This window comes from Zootoca vivipara, chromosome 11 (genome assembly GCF_965207765.1).
Source record: "Zootoca vivipara chromosome 11, rZooViv2.hap1.1, whole genome shotgun sequence".
Classification (NCBI taxonomy): domain Eukaryota; kingdom Metazoa; phylum Chordata; class Lepidosauria; order Squamata; family Lacertidae; genus Zootoca; species Zootoca vivipara.
This window is the reverse complement of record NC_142594.1, coordinates 49421971-49441946: the sequence shown is the minus strand read 5'-3', so window position 1 is coordinate 49441946 and position 19976 is coordinate 49421971. Positions and strand designations below refer to the sequence as shown.

The 19976-nt window shown below is 46.7% G+C and overlaps 1 protein-coding gene across 1 annotated transcript in view; it reads right to left on the bottom strand.

Moving 5' to 3' along the window:
• The window catches only part of ACVR2B (activin A receptor type 2B), a 124926-nt gene extending 106294 nt beyond the window's left edge, over positions 1–18632 (bottom strand). The window contains exon 1 of the mRNA XM_035130394.3: positions 17455–18632. Coding sequence (XP_034986285.1) covers positions 17455–17506 — 52 coding nt within the window. The 5' untranslated portion in view covers positions 17507–18632. The remainder of the gene's footprint in view (positions 1–17454) is intronic.
• Between the last annotated feature and the right edge of the window lie 1344 nt (positions 18633–19976).

The following is a 19976-nucleotide window of genomic DNA, read 5'->3' as shown; positions in this document are numbered from 1 at the left end:
ATCCAGTGAATTAAATGAAACTACCTTTCAAATGAATGCCTTTTAGAATGAGGCTGCTGGAAGCCTGAAATGTCTAGATAGGAAATGAACTGAGAACAATCTTGAACAGGAGTTGCTATGAAATAATGCTTTTGTTTAATTATTAAGACTTGGGTAGGCAAACAGTAGATCCCAATGGGCAGAGAACAGCTGTTAGCTCTAACAGAAAGCCATTCACGTTCCAATCTTGGAACTCTGAAATTCTACCAACAATAGCTGTAAAATGACTCTAGTGCAACTCGGGAGTTTTCAACTAGCTTTCATATTTAGAAGAGCTATTTTTAGCTAACTTTGGTTTGTCAAACGTTAGCTTTGAAGAGTTTTACACTTCAGTAATGCCACCTGCAAATAAATAAGTGAAAGTATCTCGCCTTTTTTTTTTTAGGGAAAAAAGTTTGCATAAAAACACTCCAACCATCTCTCTTGTCTCCTCGGTTTGTATTCTTTCACCACCAATTCATTCAGGTTTGCTCACTCTTTGCTGGCACATCCTTGCCAATCAGAAAAGGCAGATGAGCACATGAGCACTGCAATGCTATGCACACTTAATTGGCAGTGAACAACATTAAACACAGTAGTGCTTACTGCTGAACATGCATAAAACTGTATATACATGCATTACCAATCCACGATTTGCACTGAACCCGGGTATTTTGCTCCCTAGTAATGAAAGCGCCTTGTATCTGACTCAGCAAGCATTCACTTCGGTTACCCTTCCATCCTTCCACATTTCCAGTCTCGTGACAAAGAGCTGAATACATTTCTAAAATGTAAAACAAACGCTTTGCAACGGTTAATTCTAAGCCTCCGAAATAGCGCCCTGCTTACAAGAAATCCACACGGGCTCCATGGAGGGAGCCAAAGGATGAGCGCTCCAGAACACGCGCAGAGTTTTGACATCTCATTCTCTGACCCGGTGAGCCTCTCTGAGCCAGGAAGGTGCCTATCCAAGCACACGAGCAGATTAATTAAAGGCCACTTCATACATTACATAGCAACAATCCAGATATACCACCCACGCTGGCTCATCGAGGCGCCACAAACTATCACGAGTCTCTCGAGCGGACCTGCATAACAAATGCATTTCTAAACGCCTGCCTCTTGCATTCGTACTCGCCAGGTTTAATTAAGCGTACACTGAAGACACACAGCTACTTTATATGGAACGAGACCAACAGACCACAGCCCTGCCAGTTCCAAGTGGCCAAGTCTTTTCCCACAACAAACTTCTGCTGAAAAACTTGCTCTCTCCAATGACCTTATGCAAGTTTGTTCCTTCTCACCTCCAGAACAGGGAAGTGGCCTTGGGAGGTGGTCTTTTGCTTTGCCTAAGAACTTCTTCATACACAAGGCTTTCTAATGGGCCATAGCTCAATGGTACAGTGCATGTTCCAATCATGAGCCCGTTTAAAGATTCCTAGGCAGTATCAGAAACTCAGACATATAAGCTAATCAGCAAATGGCACCTTAAATGTACAGGCTCCATTTCCCCCCTCTGTGAGGCTTACTGTTTTATTAGTGCTATAATTATTGGCAGAAGCTAGGACAGAGCAACGGGAGCTCACCCCATTGCGCGGATTCGAACCGCCGACCTTCCGATCGGCAAGCCCAACAGGCTAAGTGGTTTAGACCATAGCGCCACCCGCTCCCTAGCACTTCAAAAGCACACCAGCGCAAGTAGATGAATAGGTACCACTGAGGCGGGAAGGTAAACGGTGTTTCCGTGCGCTCTGGTTTCCGTCACGGTGTTCCGTTGCACCAGAAGCGGTTTAGTCCTGCTGGCCACATGACCCGGAGAGCTGTCTGTGGACAAACGCCGGCTCCCTCGGCCTGAAAGCGAGATGAGCACCGCAACCCCATAGTCGCCTTGGACAGGACTTTACCGTCCAAGGGTCCTTTATCTTTTACGTTTGTTATTATTATTAATTTCATTTCTATACCACTTTATATTTTAAAGAAAAAACCTTGAAGTGGTTTACCACACATTAAAACATCAAACAAACTCAAGGTTCAAGGAAAATATTTCAGATCCTTCTCTAACTGACATTTTTCTTTCCCCATCTTTATTTACCTACTTGATTTATAGAGCTGCCCCATAGCAGAAGAACTCTAGGAAGCCAGGGTGGTGTAGTGGTTAGAGGAGGGGTCAGCAAACTTTTTTCGCAGGGGGCCGGTCCACTGTCCCTCAGACCTTGTGGGGGGCTGGACTATATTTTGGAGGAAAAAAATGAACGAATTCCTATGCCCCACAAATAACCCAGAGATGCATTTTAAATAAAAGGACACATTCTACTCATGTAAAAACACCAGGCAGGCCCCACAAATAACCCAGAGATGCATTTTAAATAAAAGGACACATTCTACTCATGTAAAAACATGCTGATTCCCAGACCGTCCGCGGGCCGGATTGAGAAGGCCCGGGCCTTAGTTTGGGGACCCTGGGGTAGAGTGTCGGACTAGGACCTGGGTGATCAGGGTTCAAATCCCCTATTAGCCATGAAGCTCACTGGGTGACCTAGGTAGGGCCAGTCACAGCCTCATAACCTACCTCACAGGGTTGTTGTAGAGGTTAACTGAGGAGCAGGATGAACCATGTACTTTGGAGGAAAATGTGGAATCTAAATGCAATGAAGAGCTGACCAGATTGCACGAGGCCGACTGATGGCCTCATTCATACGAACACAGAAAGCTGTCAAACCAAGGGTGCATTAGAGTCTCTCTTGAATTTCAGCTTGGAGGTTGAACCTGGGACCTTCTGCAGGTAAAGCGCAGCTGCTCTGCCACTGAGTTACAGTCCTTCCCCAAATGCCATATGTTCAGAAGTATATTATACCCATCATACCTGGATCCGAAACCATCTTTGGAAGCTTTGCGTTCCATTAGAGAAGGAAAGCTGAACTTAAATGAACGGAATTGCTGTCTTAAAATCGCAAATGGAACTCCTACACCCAACCTAACTGTATTTCTGCGTGATTGCTGTTTTCAACCAAAAAAGGGAAATGTCAAAAAATGGGGAGAGCGGGGAGGGAAGGGTACAATTAGTATATTATAGCAGATTATTGTTATTACCAAGCAACCGCAAGATGTTTTTTGGAAAGTTTCAAGAACTGCTGGGTGCTGCCAAACAGATGTGGGAGCAATCAAAAATACTGGCATATTGACTTGAGAACATGTGTTGTCTCGGCTGCAAGAATTCATGGTTTGGGAAGAGGAGGCATTCCAGTCCCTGCCCTTCATTCCTCCACCCCACCCCACCCCAAAAAGTCAGTTGGGTTTTTTTTACATAGACTGGTGTGTATGAGAGACATAGCAAATCCATTTCAGGCTCAGATTTTACTAAAGCAAAACGCCGTCCAGTGTCTGCAATTAAGTGCAACTTGAGACACCTTTGCTTTCTGATCCCCTCTGAAAGAAACCTGAACAACTGAATTTCTCAGTCCCCCCCCCTTTGGTTTTAAAAAAAACCCCAACAACAACAATGGAGCTCTCAACTCCTTCGCATTTTCTGCACAGAGATCTTTAAAGACACATTGATTTGATGGAGGTTAAGAGCAGGCATGGTTTTGATCTTAGGTTACCGCAGAAGAAGGGGACACAGCAGGTAATTAATTTGGAATTCTCGAGAAACCATAGAAGTGTTTCAAAAGCCTGGGCAACTAGGTGCCTGGGGTTTTTTCTGGTCCTGCACAAGACCGGCGGTTCTGCACAAGACTTGTAGGATGGAAGCCAGAGAGACCCACTTTAAGCAGAATCAGTGACAGGTGGAGCCAGAACAGGTGAGAAGCAAACCAACTAATTCAGGGGCAACCCTGATAATAAGGACTGGTTGTAAGTAAGCTGGCAGGCAGGTGGGGACTGGCTAAGGGCAGGCTAAGGTTGGTGGAGCAGTGCTCCCCCCCACCCCATTTGGCCAAATGCACCAGCCTCTATGGCCCAAGGCTTTAGGAACTCATACTTCTGGGTTTGCTGAGTCTATGGAGCATAAGTTTGCTTCCGAGCACAGTTCAAAGTGCTGGTGTTGACCTTTAAAGCCCTAACCGGCCTCGGTCCAGTATACCTGAAGGAGCATCTCCACCCCCTTCGTTCTGCCTCGACACTGAGGTGCAGCGCCGAGGGCCTTCTGGCGGTTCCCTCGATGCGAGAAGCCAAGTTGCAGGGAACCAGGCAGAGGGCCTTCTCGGTGGTGGCGCCCGCCCTGTGGAACGCCCTCCCACCAGATGTCAAAGAAATAAACAGCAATCTGGCGTTTAGAAGACACCTGAAGGCAGCCCTGTTTAGGGAAGCTTTTAATACTGGATGAATAATTGTATTTTAATATTCTGCTGGAAGCCACCCAGAGTGGCTGGGGAAACCCAGCCAGATGGGCGGGGTATAAGTAATGAATTATTCTTATAATATATTATTATTACATAAGGAAAGAGAAACAGGAGAAGAGACAGAAGCTAGTGGGCCAAGTTCGCTCTGGATGTTGTTGTTTTAATTTTAAACACTTCCCTGGTGCTTCAAACAGGTTTTAATTGTTGTTCTAAATTTTTTTGGTGAGCTGATCTTTTGATAGTTGGGACAGGAGGGTGCAAATATTCAAAGTAAATAAAGAATGCCCTATGATCCATTTGCCAGAACAACGGGATCCCTTCTGCTGACAGAGGAAGGAGGGGCGGACAAAGTAAAACACACTAACCGTGTGTGTTTGATGGAGGGGAGAGAAGTTTCATAATCTGCAGGACACAAGCTGCCTACTATGTTGGCGGTGGGGGGGAAGGGAGGATCCTCTCGAATTTGAATATTCCATCTATCCATCCATCCTTCCATCCATTCATTGCATTTATGTCCCCACCTTCCTTCCAAGGAGCTCAGGGTGGGGTGTACCTGTTTCTCCTCCTTAATCCATCTTCACAACAACCCTGTGAGGTAGGTTAGGCTGACAGAAAGGTCACGCAGTGAGCTTCATGGCTAAGTGTGGGATTTGAACCCTGGTCTCTCCTGGTCACTCTTGACGGCTGCACCACATGCATCAAAGGAAACTACTGTCACCCTGTGGTGTGTTGTTGTTGTTGTTGTTAAATGGATTAATACAGGTGTATCCTTATCGCCCTTTAATCCAACTTGAGCTGGGTGAAACAAGACTACTGTTCTGTTTACAGCGGGGGTGAACAAACCTCACGCTACTTAGGGATCTACTTAGTATTTTGCTAATGAAAAGAAAAATCCAAAATCCGCCAGTCAGACACAAGTGAAAAAAATAGTGGTTTAGAAATAAAAGAGTACCTCTGAGCACATGCTAAATCCTGGAATTTGTTTCCAGTTAAGAACAGAGCCCTGAGTCCATACACTCAAAATCTGCTCCTAGTTTCCACCCAAGCTTTGTTTCAGCAGCCAAATTTTAGGAAAGAGAAAGTCTCTTTTTTGTTGTTGCTGTAATTGTTAAGCAATTAGGGGCCAGAATACTGGTGCATATACAGCAAATCATCCGGAGAGGTACCAGTAGATCCCAATCGATCTACCACCCATTCTGAGCAAAGCCATAATCCTGAAACGAATGTCAAACTCCTGAGTTTTGACACTGCAGCCACATAGATGAGCTTTTACTGTGAATTTACTACATATGCGAGCTGGAAAATCCATAATTCACACCTCACAAGCACCCAACATGTGTGTGTTTTTTAAAATAGTGATTCATTTCTTGACTGCTTTTTTATTTTACCTTTGCTACTTTGGGTGTTGTTGTTTTTTGCATCGCATGATGGACTCTGGTTGCAAAGCAAGTGCATGTCTGATAAAGAAACAAACAGGTGTGTGCTGAGCAGAGCCATTATCCCTCAGCATAAGCCCCACCATTTGCAACATTGAAATAACAATGCTGACCTTTAAAAGCAGAAATGCTGTAGGAGAAAGTTACCTGAAAGGCCGCCCACGCTCTTAACAACCTAGGCAGGTTCTGAAAATGGCCTTGGGAGGCCTCACGACAAGAAGGATCGCTGGATTGGTGAGTGCCAGCAACGGGGCCTTCTCATTGGTGGTCCCGCACCATTGAAGTCCCTCCCCCAGGAAGTGCATATGGCCCTATCCTTGACAATTTGTTGTTGTTTTCTTTTGCTTGGTATTTGGCTGGTGGTTGTTTCATGCTTGCCTTTTCATGTTTTAACTGCCAGCTGCCTTAACTTTCAGTTTACTGCTTTTGTTTTGATACAGCGTCCCGTTTTGTTCCTAATGAAGCCCAGCACTTTCTCCCTGCCTCCACAGAGTGAATTAACGTTTCCGTATAAATTATCTACCATAAACCTAAGCTCTCTTTCCTGGGTAATGGCAGCCCCTACTATAAAGTTGGCCAGGAAGAATAAGTATATAGGATCATACAAATCACAGCCCAACCCCCTGCGATGCAGGAATATTTTCCCCAACATGGGACCCGAACCCACAACCCTGAGATCAATTCTGTGATTCTATAAAACAATATGTCCCTGGTACGATATTCCTTTTAGGGCTGAGTCACCGCGATTGTGTGCATGAAAAGGTTGCATATTGTACGGTTTTTCTTCTTTTACACGCAAAGCAGAAACCTTGGAAGTTTATCTGCAAGGATCACCATCTGTCACCGAAGAACATGATTCCTTTACGCCAGAATCATAGTTAAGACTGCTGGACCATCACCTCGGGAGCCCAGGGTTCAAATCTCCGCTCAGCCATGAAGCTCACTGGGTGACTATCTCTCTGCCTAGCCTACCTCACAGGGTTGTTGTGGGGTTAAAACGGGTGGGTGGGTGAGAAGCACATACATCCCCTTGAGCTCCTCGGGAGGAAAAGGTGATATATCAAGGTAGTAAATAAAATAAGTACTTTTTTAAAAGAAAGATATAATTTTTTCCTCCTGGGTCAGACTTGCTGCCACGTGCTTTCAATTGCAATTGTGAATTTTGGTGGCCGTGTTCAATGCTCACGGGTTCGGCACTTCCTAGCTAGTGCTCAAACTTTACCCTGACAATTTTTGCAACTGCTTTGAAAGGGAGTTCTCTCCAAAAACAGGGAGTGCCGGGGGGGGGGGGGCAATGTAGCAAACACTTTGCATATTTGATTACAGAATACTCAAAGGTGGCAACCTGTATCTGACACCAACACCGTGGGCTTCTTTGCAACTTTAATAACGCCGTATTCGGTTTCTCTATTCGAGAAGGGCCTTGAGATCCTCCTCCTTCTCCACACAGGGCGTCGCTGTCCTAATTATCAAAAAAAGCAATATTGGCAGCAAGCGGAGCTGAGGGTGAGAAGCAAAGCTGAAGAGCCCATTGTCAGAAGTTCTGAAAAAAAAACCACCCCCTTCTTCTCCTCAGATCAGAAGGCACTTGTTATCATTCCATAACAACAACCGTACACACAGAAAATGCATGTGCTCTAGGAAGAAGCAGCTACAATTGCGAGAACGCATATTTTAAGAGACACCGTTTGCAGTTTCATAAGCGATGTGAGCCTTCAAATAAAAAATAAAGAGAGCCTCTTCTACCTTTTTAAACGGAACATTAAAAACAGATCAATTGTGATTATGGATAAATGTATCACCTGCCCTTCGTCTGCGGGGCAGGTTGCGACACCTTTTAAAATTCAGGGGGGGGGGAATAATAAGTTTTTAAAATTCATTCACAAGAATAGGCAAGGCCAGGGTACAAAAGTGTGGCTACAACCATTATACATTATATAATGTGCAACCACGATTGAGATCTGCATTATATTGCTCAGTGAGATATCTCTGCTATGGAATGGGGCAGTGCAGGGTACATTTAAGCACAGGTGACAAAATTGCATGCCATTTTTGCAACAATGTTTTGGCTCTTTGTTACTAAAAGGCATCAAGGAAAATAATAATAATAATATTTCTTTCTTTGTTTGTTTATGTTTACAGTCTCTGTATAGTCAGTGTAAAGCTATACATGCAGTACAGGCAAAAAGAACCCTGCAATGGATTCCAGATAAGAGGCCTGGGGAAAACTTTGTAGAGCTGCTGCCAGTTGAGCCAACACACTGGAGTTCAAGCTGTCTTTCATACAGTTATCCTCTCTGGAGAATCAATTCCCACTCGCAGTAGGAGAGCACGCTACCGCTGTCAAGCCAGGAAATGATTAAATATTACTTTGCACAGAGGTGCAAAAATACATTCCTCCTTAGGAGTCATTTCTGAGTGTTAGAAGTGATGCCATTAATAAATAATACCTGTGCTTGAGACAAGGATGCAGTGGCACAGCTCCAGTGCAAAAAATACACACTCTGCACAGAAAGGTACTAGATTAAGTCCCTGGCTCCTTATGCTGAAAAGTACTGCAGAGTCGGGCATTTCCCCCAAGCCCTTGCTAAGCTGCTGCCAGTCAAGGTAAGCATGGCTAGATGCACTTTTGATCTGGCTCATAACAAGGTGGCTCTGCAGAAGTTCTAGCTCTCTATCTGAATGGAACTTTGCCTTGAACCCTTTGAGGATGCTAAAAACAAAAGAATTGGGAGCGGGAAGAGGGGAAATTCCAAAAGCAAGCTTAAAAGCAAACAAAATAGCATTTACATGTGAGCAGTGCTGGAAACTCAGATATAGGTATAAGCTAGGCACCATTATGGCTCCTTAAACCAGGGTTACAGTCGCCAAAATGGAACGCCTAGTTGCCATTTTGGGGGCCAGATGGCTCAAAAGTAGTGTTTTTCCCTTACAACTTTTTGGTTCCTGACTTTCATTCTGATTGTGCAAATAAAATATAACAGGTAGAATACTGCAGGATGTGTTGCTGGTGTGTGAAAACAGCCAAGATCCAAGAATCCCCAGGCATGCACCTCCAGATGGGGATGTCGGGTGCAACCTTGGTGCCCAGGCATCTTCACTTGGTTGCAAGTGACCGATAGTCAGGTGCAAAATGCGCCTGGCGAATTTTGAACGCTGCATGTGAGAAGCAAGCTTCTGCTTCATAGCCAATGGAAATCCAGGAAGAAGAGGCACACTTTCTTAAGCACATGGGCTGTTCTTGAATAAGGCTGCTCCTGAATAAGCCGCTGTGTCGCTTTGAGCTTTGCCGGAATAGTTTATTATGCCACCTCAAACAACAGTGTAGTGTATGAGCATTTGCACACAGCAAGGCTATTTTAAGAAGGAATCTCCAGCTCATTGCCGCTGCCCAGCCTCTTCCTGAGATGAAAGCAAAATCTAACTCTGCTGAGAATTGTGTTTATCAAGAAATAAACAGCAGGTTCAGGGAGATCCCAGGAAAGGAACACATGAGAACACGTGAGCCTAATGGTGCAGAACCCTATGCTTGTCTGAGTCTATTCGGAAACAAGTCCCAGTGAATTCAATGGGACTTAGTGACAGGTGAGAGTATGTACAGGATTGCAGCCTAAGATTCCCTTCCTCTCACACTAAATTCATGGCACCTGCCCAGATTCGCTGCCTGAACTTCTCACTTATTATTACTGTATATATTAAGCTCATTCACAAACCGTCTGACCTAAATGGATCAGGATTTCAACCACTGCAAGCCTTTAACTCTTGCTGCAAGAGCAATTATTATATAGGATTACGGTTTACAACAAATCTGGATGTTATTACCGTATTCACCGCTCTAGCATTTGCAAAGCAGGAACACACCACATGTGTTTTCAATCTTTGCTCCCCTTCCTGCCATTTGTCACCAGCGAAGAGAGTCAATATCACACACACACACACACACACACACACACACACACACACACACACAGGTGGAGTTTGTACCAATGGTAATAGGGCGTATCTTAACATAACCTTGCTATGTGCACATGATCATACGCTACTGTTGTTTGAGGTGGCATAATAAACTATTCCGGCAAAGCTCAAAAAAGGACACAGGGGCATAATCCCATCATAGCACATTCCAAAATTTGGAGGACTCACAAATGTAGCAAGGAAAATGCCCCATTAAAAACTCCAGACAGCAGAAGGGTACCAGGCCAAGTTAACAGTACGCACATCCTGAAAACAATTGCACATTCATGACTCAGTTCCAGTGGAAATAGCAGGACTGATTTTTGCAAGAAACTGTGTGCAACTGGTCTGTTCCATCTGAGCTGTGTAAAATCAGAGCAACTTCTAACCAGATCTTTTATTGGGGGCGGGGGGGGAGATCAACTTACGTTTTTTGCGATTCATGGAGGAGAAGCAGAGAGCTCACATTTATGCAAGTAGACCATTTGGATTAGCAGGAGGTTTTGCAAAACTTGAGAACAAAGGTGTGGTGCAGTTGTTATATAGAGTGTTGGACTAGGACTGGGGACACCCAGGTTCAAATTCAGGCACGGACCCCACTGAGTAATGTTGCTCCAGCCACAGTCTCTCTGCCTAATCAAACTAACAGGGCTGAAGTGAGGATAAAATTGTATGTGTGCACGCATGAGAAGGGTAGTGGTAGAATGAATCATGGACACTATCTTGAGCTCTTTGAAAGAAATAAAGCATATACATTTTAATAAATTTATTAAATTTGTCAACCAGCTCTTACTGAGCTGAAACAGCTCTTAATGACTGTTGCATATATAAACTATACCTTTAAAACATATTCAAATGTCATTTTTACCCCCTCAAAGAATTCTGGGCATTGCTTACCCCTCGTGATTCCCAGCAACCCTTAAAAAACTACAGGGCCCCAGAATTCTTTGAGGAGCAAAATGTGCTTTGAATGATGCTTTCTGTGCAACTGACCAAGGACTCAAAACAGCAACTCGTTCAGCTAAATGAGCAAACAAAGGCAAGAACAGACTTTGAAGCAGGCTCCCCCAAACAAAATCCACTTCATAATGAGGATTTTGAAAACACAAAATCACACACACACACAAAACAGCTGTCTCTTTGTCAATGTGTGAATTGTTGCACAATTCTTAAAGAGGTGGTTTCTGAAGTTAAATAAACTGAAAGATCAATGGATTTGTTTAAATAAATATAATTAAAACCCAAAGGTCCAGCAAGAGTTTTGGCTGTTAAGATATTGTAGGTTGTCCTGACCACTAGACAATGAGGCAAGGTACTCACTTCCCAAGCCAACCCCTGCCATAGAGCATATATCCGTAAGTCTTTCATGTGTCCCAGGAAGACCCTTTTGTCATAGATACCGTGACACACTTGTGTAGAACTTATTATCTGCTCTTGGCAAGTTGTGCTGATCAAACTTGTAGGGCTCTTGGACTGCAATTCTCCACCAGTCAACCCTGTGAGCACGTCCCATTGAGCTCAATGGGAATCACATCTCAGTAAACAGGTATCCGTTTGTACCCCTTGCTACTGCACAATTTGTGGGGTCTGATTCACACATAATGGGTTTTATAGCCCAATAATGATTTGCTGAGCACCTGAACCCTGTTCAGTAGACTGTGGTTTGTTTTCTAGCAACACACCATGATGTGAAGCCATGGTTTGTTGGCTTACGAAACGTGGCTTGCTTTAACTATGGCCTGGTGTTCTGCCCAAACCCAAGCGCCTTGCTTAACCATGGTTTACTTGGCCAACCCACCTCGGGTACTCTCCTAAGGCAGAGGAACAAGGCAAGAAAAGCTTTGTGGGGTGCGGGGCAGAAATCAAGCATTAGAGAAACAAGCCATGGCTTGCTTGATCATCTGCAATAAACCATGGCTCAGTTTTATGTGCAAATGCAGCCTGTGTGTTCTAGCCCTGACCTTTTTAGGATGGAGCAAGATAAGAGTTCTAAATATAACACAGCAATAGAGGAAATTTCCATTAAATGTTTATCTGGAGTGAGAGGGCATGGAGCTTGTGCGTTGTGGTGCTGCACACCTAACAATGTAAAACCGACAAGAGGGTTTTCCTTTTCACTATCGAAAGGAGAAAGCGGTGAGAAGAGAGAGGGAGAGAAAAGGGGGTGAAACTTGTCAAATTGCATCAGAGCAGTGGAAATAAACAGATTTTCTTTTTTTTAAGTGTGGGGGTGGAAAGCTCCTCACCACTGAATGAAAACACTATGCCAGGCATAGGCAAACTCGGCCCTCCAGATGTTTTGGGACTACAACTCCCATCATCCCTGACGACTTCTCCTGTTAGCTAGGGATGATGGGAGTTGTAGTCCCAAAACATCTGGAGGGCCGAGTTTGCCTATGCCTGCACTGTGCCTTGGCGATATATCGCTCAGGACCATTATGTGGGGGCAGACTGCAACAACAGCTTCACTCAGCGGTATATCACTGGTGAAACCGCCATTGCACTCTGCCCTGGCAAGCTGAATCGGCAAGGCTTGTTCCTTCCTATGCTTCTTTAAGCTGCTTGGCTGAGGAGCGCGCTGCTGCCCTCACCTCAGCCAAGCAGTTTTACAGAGCCCCCAACCCGCCCCTGCTTGGCAACCTCCGCCTTTTCTCCCTCCCGGTGTAAGGCAGCCAGGCGGTGTAAGGGCTCCTTGATGCTGCTGATGGGCCCAGCGATCGTCAGCAGCCTCCAGCAGCTTTGCCTGGCAGGGTGGGCTGCGTCGTTCCTCCTGGGGTGATCAACCCCCCCCCAGAGGAAAGAGACAGCGCACCCGCACAGGCGAAGGCGAAGGCAGACTAGCGGGCTCCGTGCACTTGGCTACTGCAGCTTGGTCCGTCTTTGGGGAGTGGTGGGCAAGCGGGCAAGGTAGCTCACTCGCCCGCCCGCCCCCCAGAGAAGACAGAGGGAGCTTGGCCAAGGAGCACCAAGGTCCTTGCTGCTCCAGCGCAAGCAGCAGGGGACTTGGGGCTGGCTCAGCTGGGGGAAGGAGCCTTTCTGCCCCCCTCCCCCGAACATCTCGCCGGCTGGGGCCTATGCAGCTTTTTTCAACATTTGCATGTTTGGCTGGGGATACACCATCGCCCAGCCCTAGAAAGCACAAGCATGTACTCAGCAGTGGCTGCATGCAGGGCTGAAGATAATCATTAAAAACCCTACACAGCTTAGGACCCAGATATTTTATGGACCACCTTCTTCCATAACAATCTACATGAGGTCTTTCTCTGGGTGCTTACACCATTTGAGGTCCATTTGAGGTGCATTGAAAAGCATATCTGCAGGCCTATGGAAGTCCCACTGGGAGATGTCATTACTATCATTTAGGTACCAGGTTTTTAAGAACTACCGTTTCCCCTTTTTAAATACGTAGTCATAAAGTAAGCAATGGCAGGCATACTTCCGCGCCGCGGAAACCAACCCCCACAGGCACCTCATGCGGCCGGCACTGCAGGAGCGCGATCAGCTGTGAAGTGGCGCTCCAAGAGCTCCGCTTAACAGCTGATCGCGCTCCCGCCTTGCTGGCTGCATCCCCGCACTCCTTCTCGTCCACCGCCGTCCCTGCCGCTTCCGTGCTTGCCGCCACCACTGGGCTCACTGCTTCTTCCTTGCCTGGCCCGGCCAAGGAGCTTGGAGCGCCCTGCAGTGGCGGGCGGAGCACCTGAGCCAGGATTGTGCTCAGGATTGCAGCCTTAATGTTATGTGTGCATAAAACATCCTTTCGTTGTAAACATTGTGACCAGACAAGAGTCCTGATATTTAGAGTGGCATAATCTATATCTAACAATAGATTTTTGTTAATAGGATCCTGGACACTAGTTCAGGAGTGTTGTCTTTTTAAAGACCAGCACCATTAACCTTGCTACAGCACTTCATTGTGTTTAATTAGCAAGCTAATGAAGACCGCCTCCTTCCTTCCTTCAACCACAAGAGGATAAATGCAGGGCTCTGGGAAAAAAGAGTAGACTTACCTGTTTGGAATTCAATTCATTGCTGTGTAATGAAATATTTAACAAATATATACCCTAAGTTTTGCAACACTTCAGCAATATGTGCTCTGTACAACAGAACTTTTTCTACAAACCGTATTATAGCATGGGGTTTTATTGGGGGGGGGAGGGGGGAAGACAAACACAATGTCTGAACATTTGGGCTGCAGGGAAATTTGCAAACAAAACACGAGGCATGAACATAATGTTTTCATCAACATATCTTCAGACACTCAAAAAAAAATTCAAAGTACACAACAGTGTTTTTGCTGCTGCTACTTTTAAAAAAGTGACAGACCGTCATGTTTCACTATTTGTAGCAAGTTATTACTAGAGATCATGCCACCACATGCAGCTGAGGTCAAGCAGCTTTTAAATACAGGAGCCCACTCTTCTCTCACAGTACAAAAAAATACCCCATTCACCTAATCTTCCGACAAAGTACAATAGAATTGTGGTACTGAGTTTTCATCAGTATCAACAGCTTCTGCTTAGTTTTATTAACTGCGTCTTCTAGAGGGCTAGAAGGCAGGCCTGTTCCAAATCAAAAACACATATACCATATTTCTTAATTAAAAAAGAGACAGCTTAGGCCATTCATAAAAACAGATGTTCACCCACTTGCCCGATTCAACTGACCATCCTGGAAAGAGTCTCACAACACACACGAAGCCTGTGTTTCCTTTTTTCCTTTTAAATTACACTTCCTAAAAGTCAATAAAAGCATTTCCCTCGAAGCAAACCGCCAAGTGGTTTTGGACCGCGAGGTCACTCCCAGGTAAGTGTGTAGTAGACAGAGGACTGCAGGCTAAAAGGCAACTTTCAATTTGATCCCACTATGAGTGCTAGTGTGGTGTACTGTTCCCAGTTATGTTTTAAACAACAAAGCAGTAGAGCCGCCAACCCCTCTTATCTGCAAATAAGCACACAGGACTACAGCTAACAAGAAAATAAAACGAATGTGTACGCAGAGAGAAACAAATCGTCTAAAAATTGCTCCTGTATACAAAACCCTGCTTCCAACCAGCAGAGCGGTGTATGGTTACATGCAGGCTGGATTTCATGAGTAGAAACACAAGCACACATCCCTAGCATTGTTGTCCGAAGCTACCCTGCTCCTTCCAGAAATATCGGACAGCACAGAGAGCTCCCATTGGGAAAAAAGGACCACTGAAAACAGGAAAACAACAGCTGCAGCAGCACACCCGGTTTAAAACCAGAAGCCGCCGCCGCCGCCGCTATGATCTTTATTATACAATACACCCAGAGTAGGGGGAGTGGGGGGTAGCCTACTCTTCTCCATGCTTGGTGTAGAGCGTGACAAGTTACTACACAAGAGGAACCTTAAAAAGAGAGCAACGCGGAGGGTGGGGAGCGAGCTAACAAGGGAGGTGCTGCAGGCAAACAAGTTGGGGGGCAAAAGCTACGTGTCGTTTCTTCCCCCCCCCCGCCACGCGTGATGTGCGAATAAGCCCCCTCTTTCCTTACGCTGGCAAGAATGGGGCGGGCGGAGGAAGCTTCCTAGTGTGGGAAAGCGGGGCTGGAAAGGGGAAGGCGAGCTGCTACTGCTGCTTTAAAAGATACAAATCAATCCCTCCACGCCATGCTGCTTGCTATGGGGCCGGGCAAGTTACGTCAGCGCCTGTTATTATTCCGTGGCCACGAGATTGGTGCGGGTGTGCGCGTATTGCGCGCGCGCTGCGTTTTCGTCGATGGAGACGGCAATCGCCGTCCACGTTTCTCCACAGAGCCGCCCCCCCTCCCCACTCTCCCCAACACCACCAAAAAATAAAAACCAGGGGCGAGATTTTCTCTCTCTCTCTCTCCAGACCCCTCCCCCACCTCCTAAAGCCATCATAACAAGGAGGCAACAACAAAAGCAAGGCGAGGACCCAGCCATGGCTCTGGCGAGCAGATCGAAAGGAAGGAAAGAAAGAAAGAAAGGGCGCAAACCCCCTCCTCCCTCCCTCGCCACCTCGAAACCCACCACCACCATCGCCTCCTCCTCCTCCAGGAGAGGAAAGGCTGGGGATGGGAGGCGGGAAGAGAAAAGCAGATTTACTGCGGATCAATGCGGTGGCAACAATAAGACTGCATTTCCATAACAAGAGAGAGAGGTCTGGCACAAAAGTTGCAGCCCTGGGCTGCGAAACATCAATTGCTCCGGACTACAATACACGTTCCCGTCCCCTTTGCTCTCCTCTTATTTAAACCGAGCTCTCTCCACCTCACCTCCCACCCCCACGGGGGGGGAGTGTAAAAAAGTAATTAAGAAGCCAGACAACGCTCAGGCTGGCACGAATGTAAATGAAGTTGCGCGCACACACATGCACATGCACCCAACAAAAGCAAGAGAATTTAAGAAAAGAAAAAGCCAGGAGCCAAGCACAAGGCAGTATAAATAAATTCCTTTGGGACAGTCACTTTGAGTGGGGGGGAAAGGCCTTGCCAAGCCTCTCCTCACTTCTCCCTCCGATTGTTTACATTTGTAACTTTCATCGTGACATGCTAGTAGGAGGCAGGGTTTAAATAACAATAAAAAGAGGCTACCAAATTAAAGCGAAAGTTTAAAGTATCACAAAGGGGGCAAACACGAGAGGGGCGGGACAATATGTTCTCTCGTCCCCACCCTCTCCAAAATTCAATTAACTTACGTCCTGGTGTTTTACAGTTAGTTTGAAAAGGAGGATCACCCCTTTTTTGCAATACATTAACACAATCACAGCAAAAATAATATGAACCATCTTGGCAAAAAGGCAGCCCCCCCGAAACCTTGAGGAATCACAACATTTCACGAAGAGGCAGGTGAGAAAGGGGGCTGGATTTAAACGTGGGCAGCCTTTCAGACCTGTTAAAGCACACTATTCAAAGGTGCCTTTTTAAAAGGAAAGTTGCACAGTAAGTGTAAAATCTACCCCCAAGGGAACTTCCGAAACAAGAGGAACGCTAATGGGGAGTGGGAAAGGGGCTTTCAAGGGATCAAGTTTAAAATCAAAAGGGAAAAAGAGACCACAAGACTATAGAGAAATACAGTAGTAAAAATCCAAGGCCTGGAGTGTCTTGTGTGTTTGTGTGTGTGTGTGTGTGTGTGTGTGTGTGTGTGTGTGTGTGTGTGTGTGTGTGTGTTCACCCCGGGGAAAGATCTTTCCCCGGGGTGAAAACACACATGGCACTCGAGGCGAAGGGAAAACTCGGCACGTTTTATTCTCCGCCCCAAATGCCTCCTTTTCCAACTGATGTCAACTATTATCTTTGTTTCCAAATGCACGCCTCCAGACACAGAGTATTTCGGCAAGCACCCTTTTAAAAAATGATAATAATAATTATCCACCTTTCTGATCAATATCATGCTGAGCAAAAGCCCCCTCCTTCGCGACTTGCAATTAAAACACGCGGCGAGAGAAAGGAGAGGCTAGAAAGCAAAAGAGAGAGAGAAAACACAAAACACCACACGATTGCCACCAAATGCAAAGTTTTGTCGTTCTTTCCCCTTTTTTAAAAAAGGGAAAAAACTAACAGGATTAACTCTTACGTTTCCCCCCACTTCGCGTGTTTTTTAAAAAATAAATGCCTCCAGTGCATTTGTTCCTTTTAACGCCATTAATGTTTGCAAGCCTTTTAATTTTTTAAAGGGGGGCTAGGGACAAAACCGAAGTGCCCACCCCAAACTTTTTCGTTACTTACGTGTGCAGAAAGTCCCCCACAGGAAGGCGAAAGTTAACCACGAAACCATCATATTCCTTTTTCTCCTCGTGGCTATTGTTTACTCCTCCTCAGCAAGGAGGAGGGAGCGCGTAAAATGAGGGGCGAGAAGAAATGAACGTGATACCGGGGCGAGAGAGACGGGATCTTTTCTTTAAAAAATAGATAGCTATATAAGCTCTTTTTAAAAATTAAAATAAAAATAGAAAAGGCTCCTTCTTAAGAACGACAATAATTTTAAAAAACAACAACAACACGACGACACCGGAGATTAAATCCTTCAGTTTCCAACAACGTATCCGAAGTCCGAGAGAGAGATGATTCAAAACGAGAGAAAATCCTCCAGACAGGTGGTTTCTGCTCCTGTCCGGTTCGGGGGCGCAGGGATACAGGCGTCCCCCACCAGGGCCAACCCCGAAATAAAGCTGGCCAAGTGTTTCCTCGCCGGGGCGACCGTGGGGTGGCGGTTGTGGCGCTGCTCGGAGAGCCAGGCAGGCGCGCAAAGCTTCCCTCGGCGACCTCTCCCCAAGAAGCCCTCGCCGGCCTTTTTTTCAGCAGTACCAGCAGGGGGGCCGAGAAGACATCCAAGGAGGGGGAGGGGGCACGACATGAACAGGAGAGAGACCGAGAGAGACCCCCCTCTCCTTCGCGGAATTGTCCTCTCTCTTTTTGTTTTCAAAGAAGGAAATTCAAGGAAATCTCCCCTCGCAGAGGCGCAAGCGCGCGCGAGAGAGGAGAGCGCACAGCCCAAGTCCGGCCACCTCTCTCAGAGGGAAAGAGCGAGGAGGCGGTAGCAGCGGCGGCACCGGAGCAAACTTTGCAATGGGAAGCCACCGAGCAAAAGAGAGACTCCGCTGCCGCGCAAGGAGACGAAGGGAGAGCGGAGGAGCCGGCTGTGGCGGGGCTGTGGTTGTCGGTGGTGCCGAGAGAGCGAGGAGAAGAGCCGCCGCCACCGCCGCTTCTGCTGGCACCGCCGCTTCTGCTAGGGGCGCTGAGGACTGGCGGGTAGCGAGGTCCGCTCTGAGGCATCGCTCGTTGGCTTTGGCGCTCGTGGAAGGGGGCTGGCAGCGCGCGCGCCACAGCCGGAGCAGCAGGAGGAGGAGGAGGTGGGGGAGAGGAGGCTGGCGCTGCAGTTGCCATGTACAGAGGCGCGCGCCCGCACACACTCACGCGCGCGCATATATACATTACCCCTTCCCTCCCTCCCTGCACGCAGAAAAGCAAAACAAAACCCTGAGTCGATTCCAAAATGGCTTCTGCAATTGGGGGGGATCTGAATTGGAGAGGAGATGGTGGGCGGGGGAGTGTTTGTGTGCGTATATATATATATATATATATGTATATATATATATAATATGAGAATTATGAGAGATGGATCTAGGTATGCAGTATGTATATGTACACAGACACGCGCGCACACGCACTTAAGGAGCCAGCCGGGGGAAACCCGGATGTTTGATACAAAGAGAGAGAAGGGGAGGGAATCGTGGGGGGAGGGGGAGAGAGAGGCGGGACCAAGGAAGGGTCTTGGAGGATGCTTAGCCGATGACTGGGGGAGGGCGCCTGTTTGTCAAGGCGCACCGAGGGGGCAGGGCTCGGCCTCGGGAGGAGAGGCAAGGGTGGGAGGGGAAGGAGACCGGCTGTCAGGCAGCGCGCGAAGCTCGAGCAAGTGTGTTTTTCCCTCTCCTGCGCGCGACTCGGTCTTCAGGTAACCGATTCCCACGTTACGAAGAGAAGCAAATCCGGGATTTGCCCCTGCGAGGCCAGAATGACCCTCGGAAGCGAACGCCGGCGAGGAGCAGCTGACTTGAGTGTCGTGCACACGAGTGCGTTTGTTGTTGCGCGCACGCTTTGACGTTTGGAATGGTGCGCTTATAAGAATTGCTTGGAGTTGACCTAAGCCACCCTTGTCACAAAATGTAAGGTGCGAACCCAAATCCTGAATATTCCCTGGTACCCTCCTGGTGAAGGCCCCTGGACTGGCCCCTGACAGAATGCTAAACTGAGTGCAAGTTGGGTGCAGGCCGGATGATTTAATCTACAGGAGCTTTGGCATTGATAAGGCAGGGTGTGGACTGTATTAACGAACACAGGGAGCTGAGGGAGAGATATGCCCCGGAGGCTTTTGATAAAGCATTCTGGGAAACCTAGAAAAGACCATCCTTTCCAATCGTGTATGTTCAAGCATGCATCCCAAGGGCATCTATTTCCTCACCGTTAACCTTTGCAGGGTATGTGCGAAGAATTATCTTTTTTTTTTGTTCAGAAACCAGGTAATTTTTCTTTTGGTAAGCTCTCTTTATCAGAAAGCTTATTTCCACTACTGCCCTTAAGCTGAAGTTCTGTGCCACTTAGTAACCGGCAAATTACATTTGACCTGGCAAACATATATAATGAAGCTCCGGTTTCAAAAATAAAATAAAATGTTGCCCTGGGAAGAGGCAGTTTCTAGCCGATCCCCGCCAGACCTTTTTCCAGCTCCAGGTTGTTTATTCCAGCTCCTT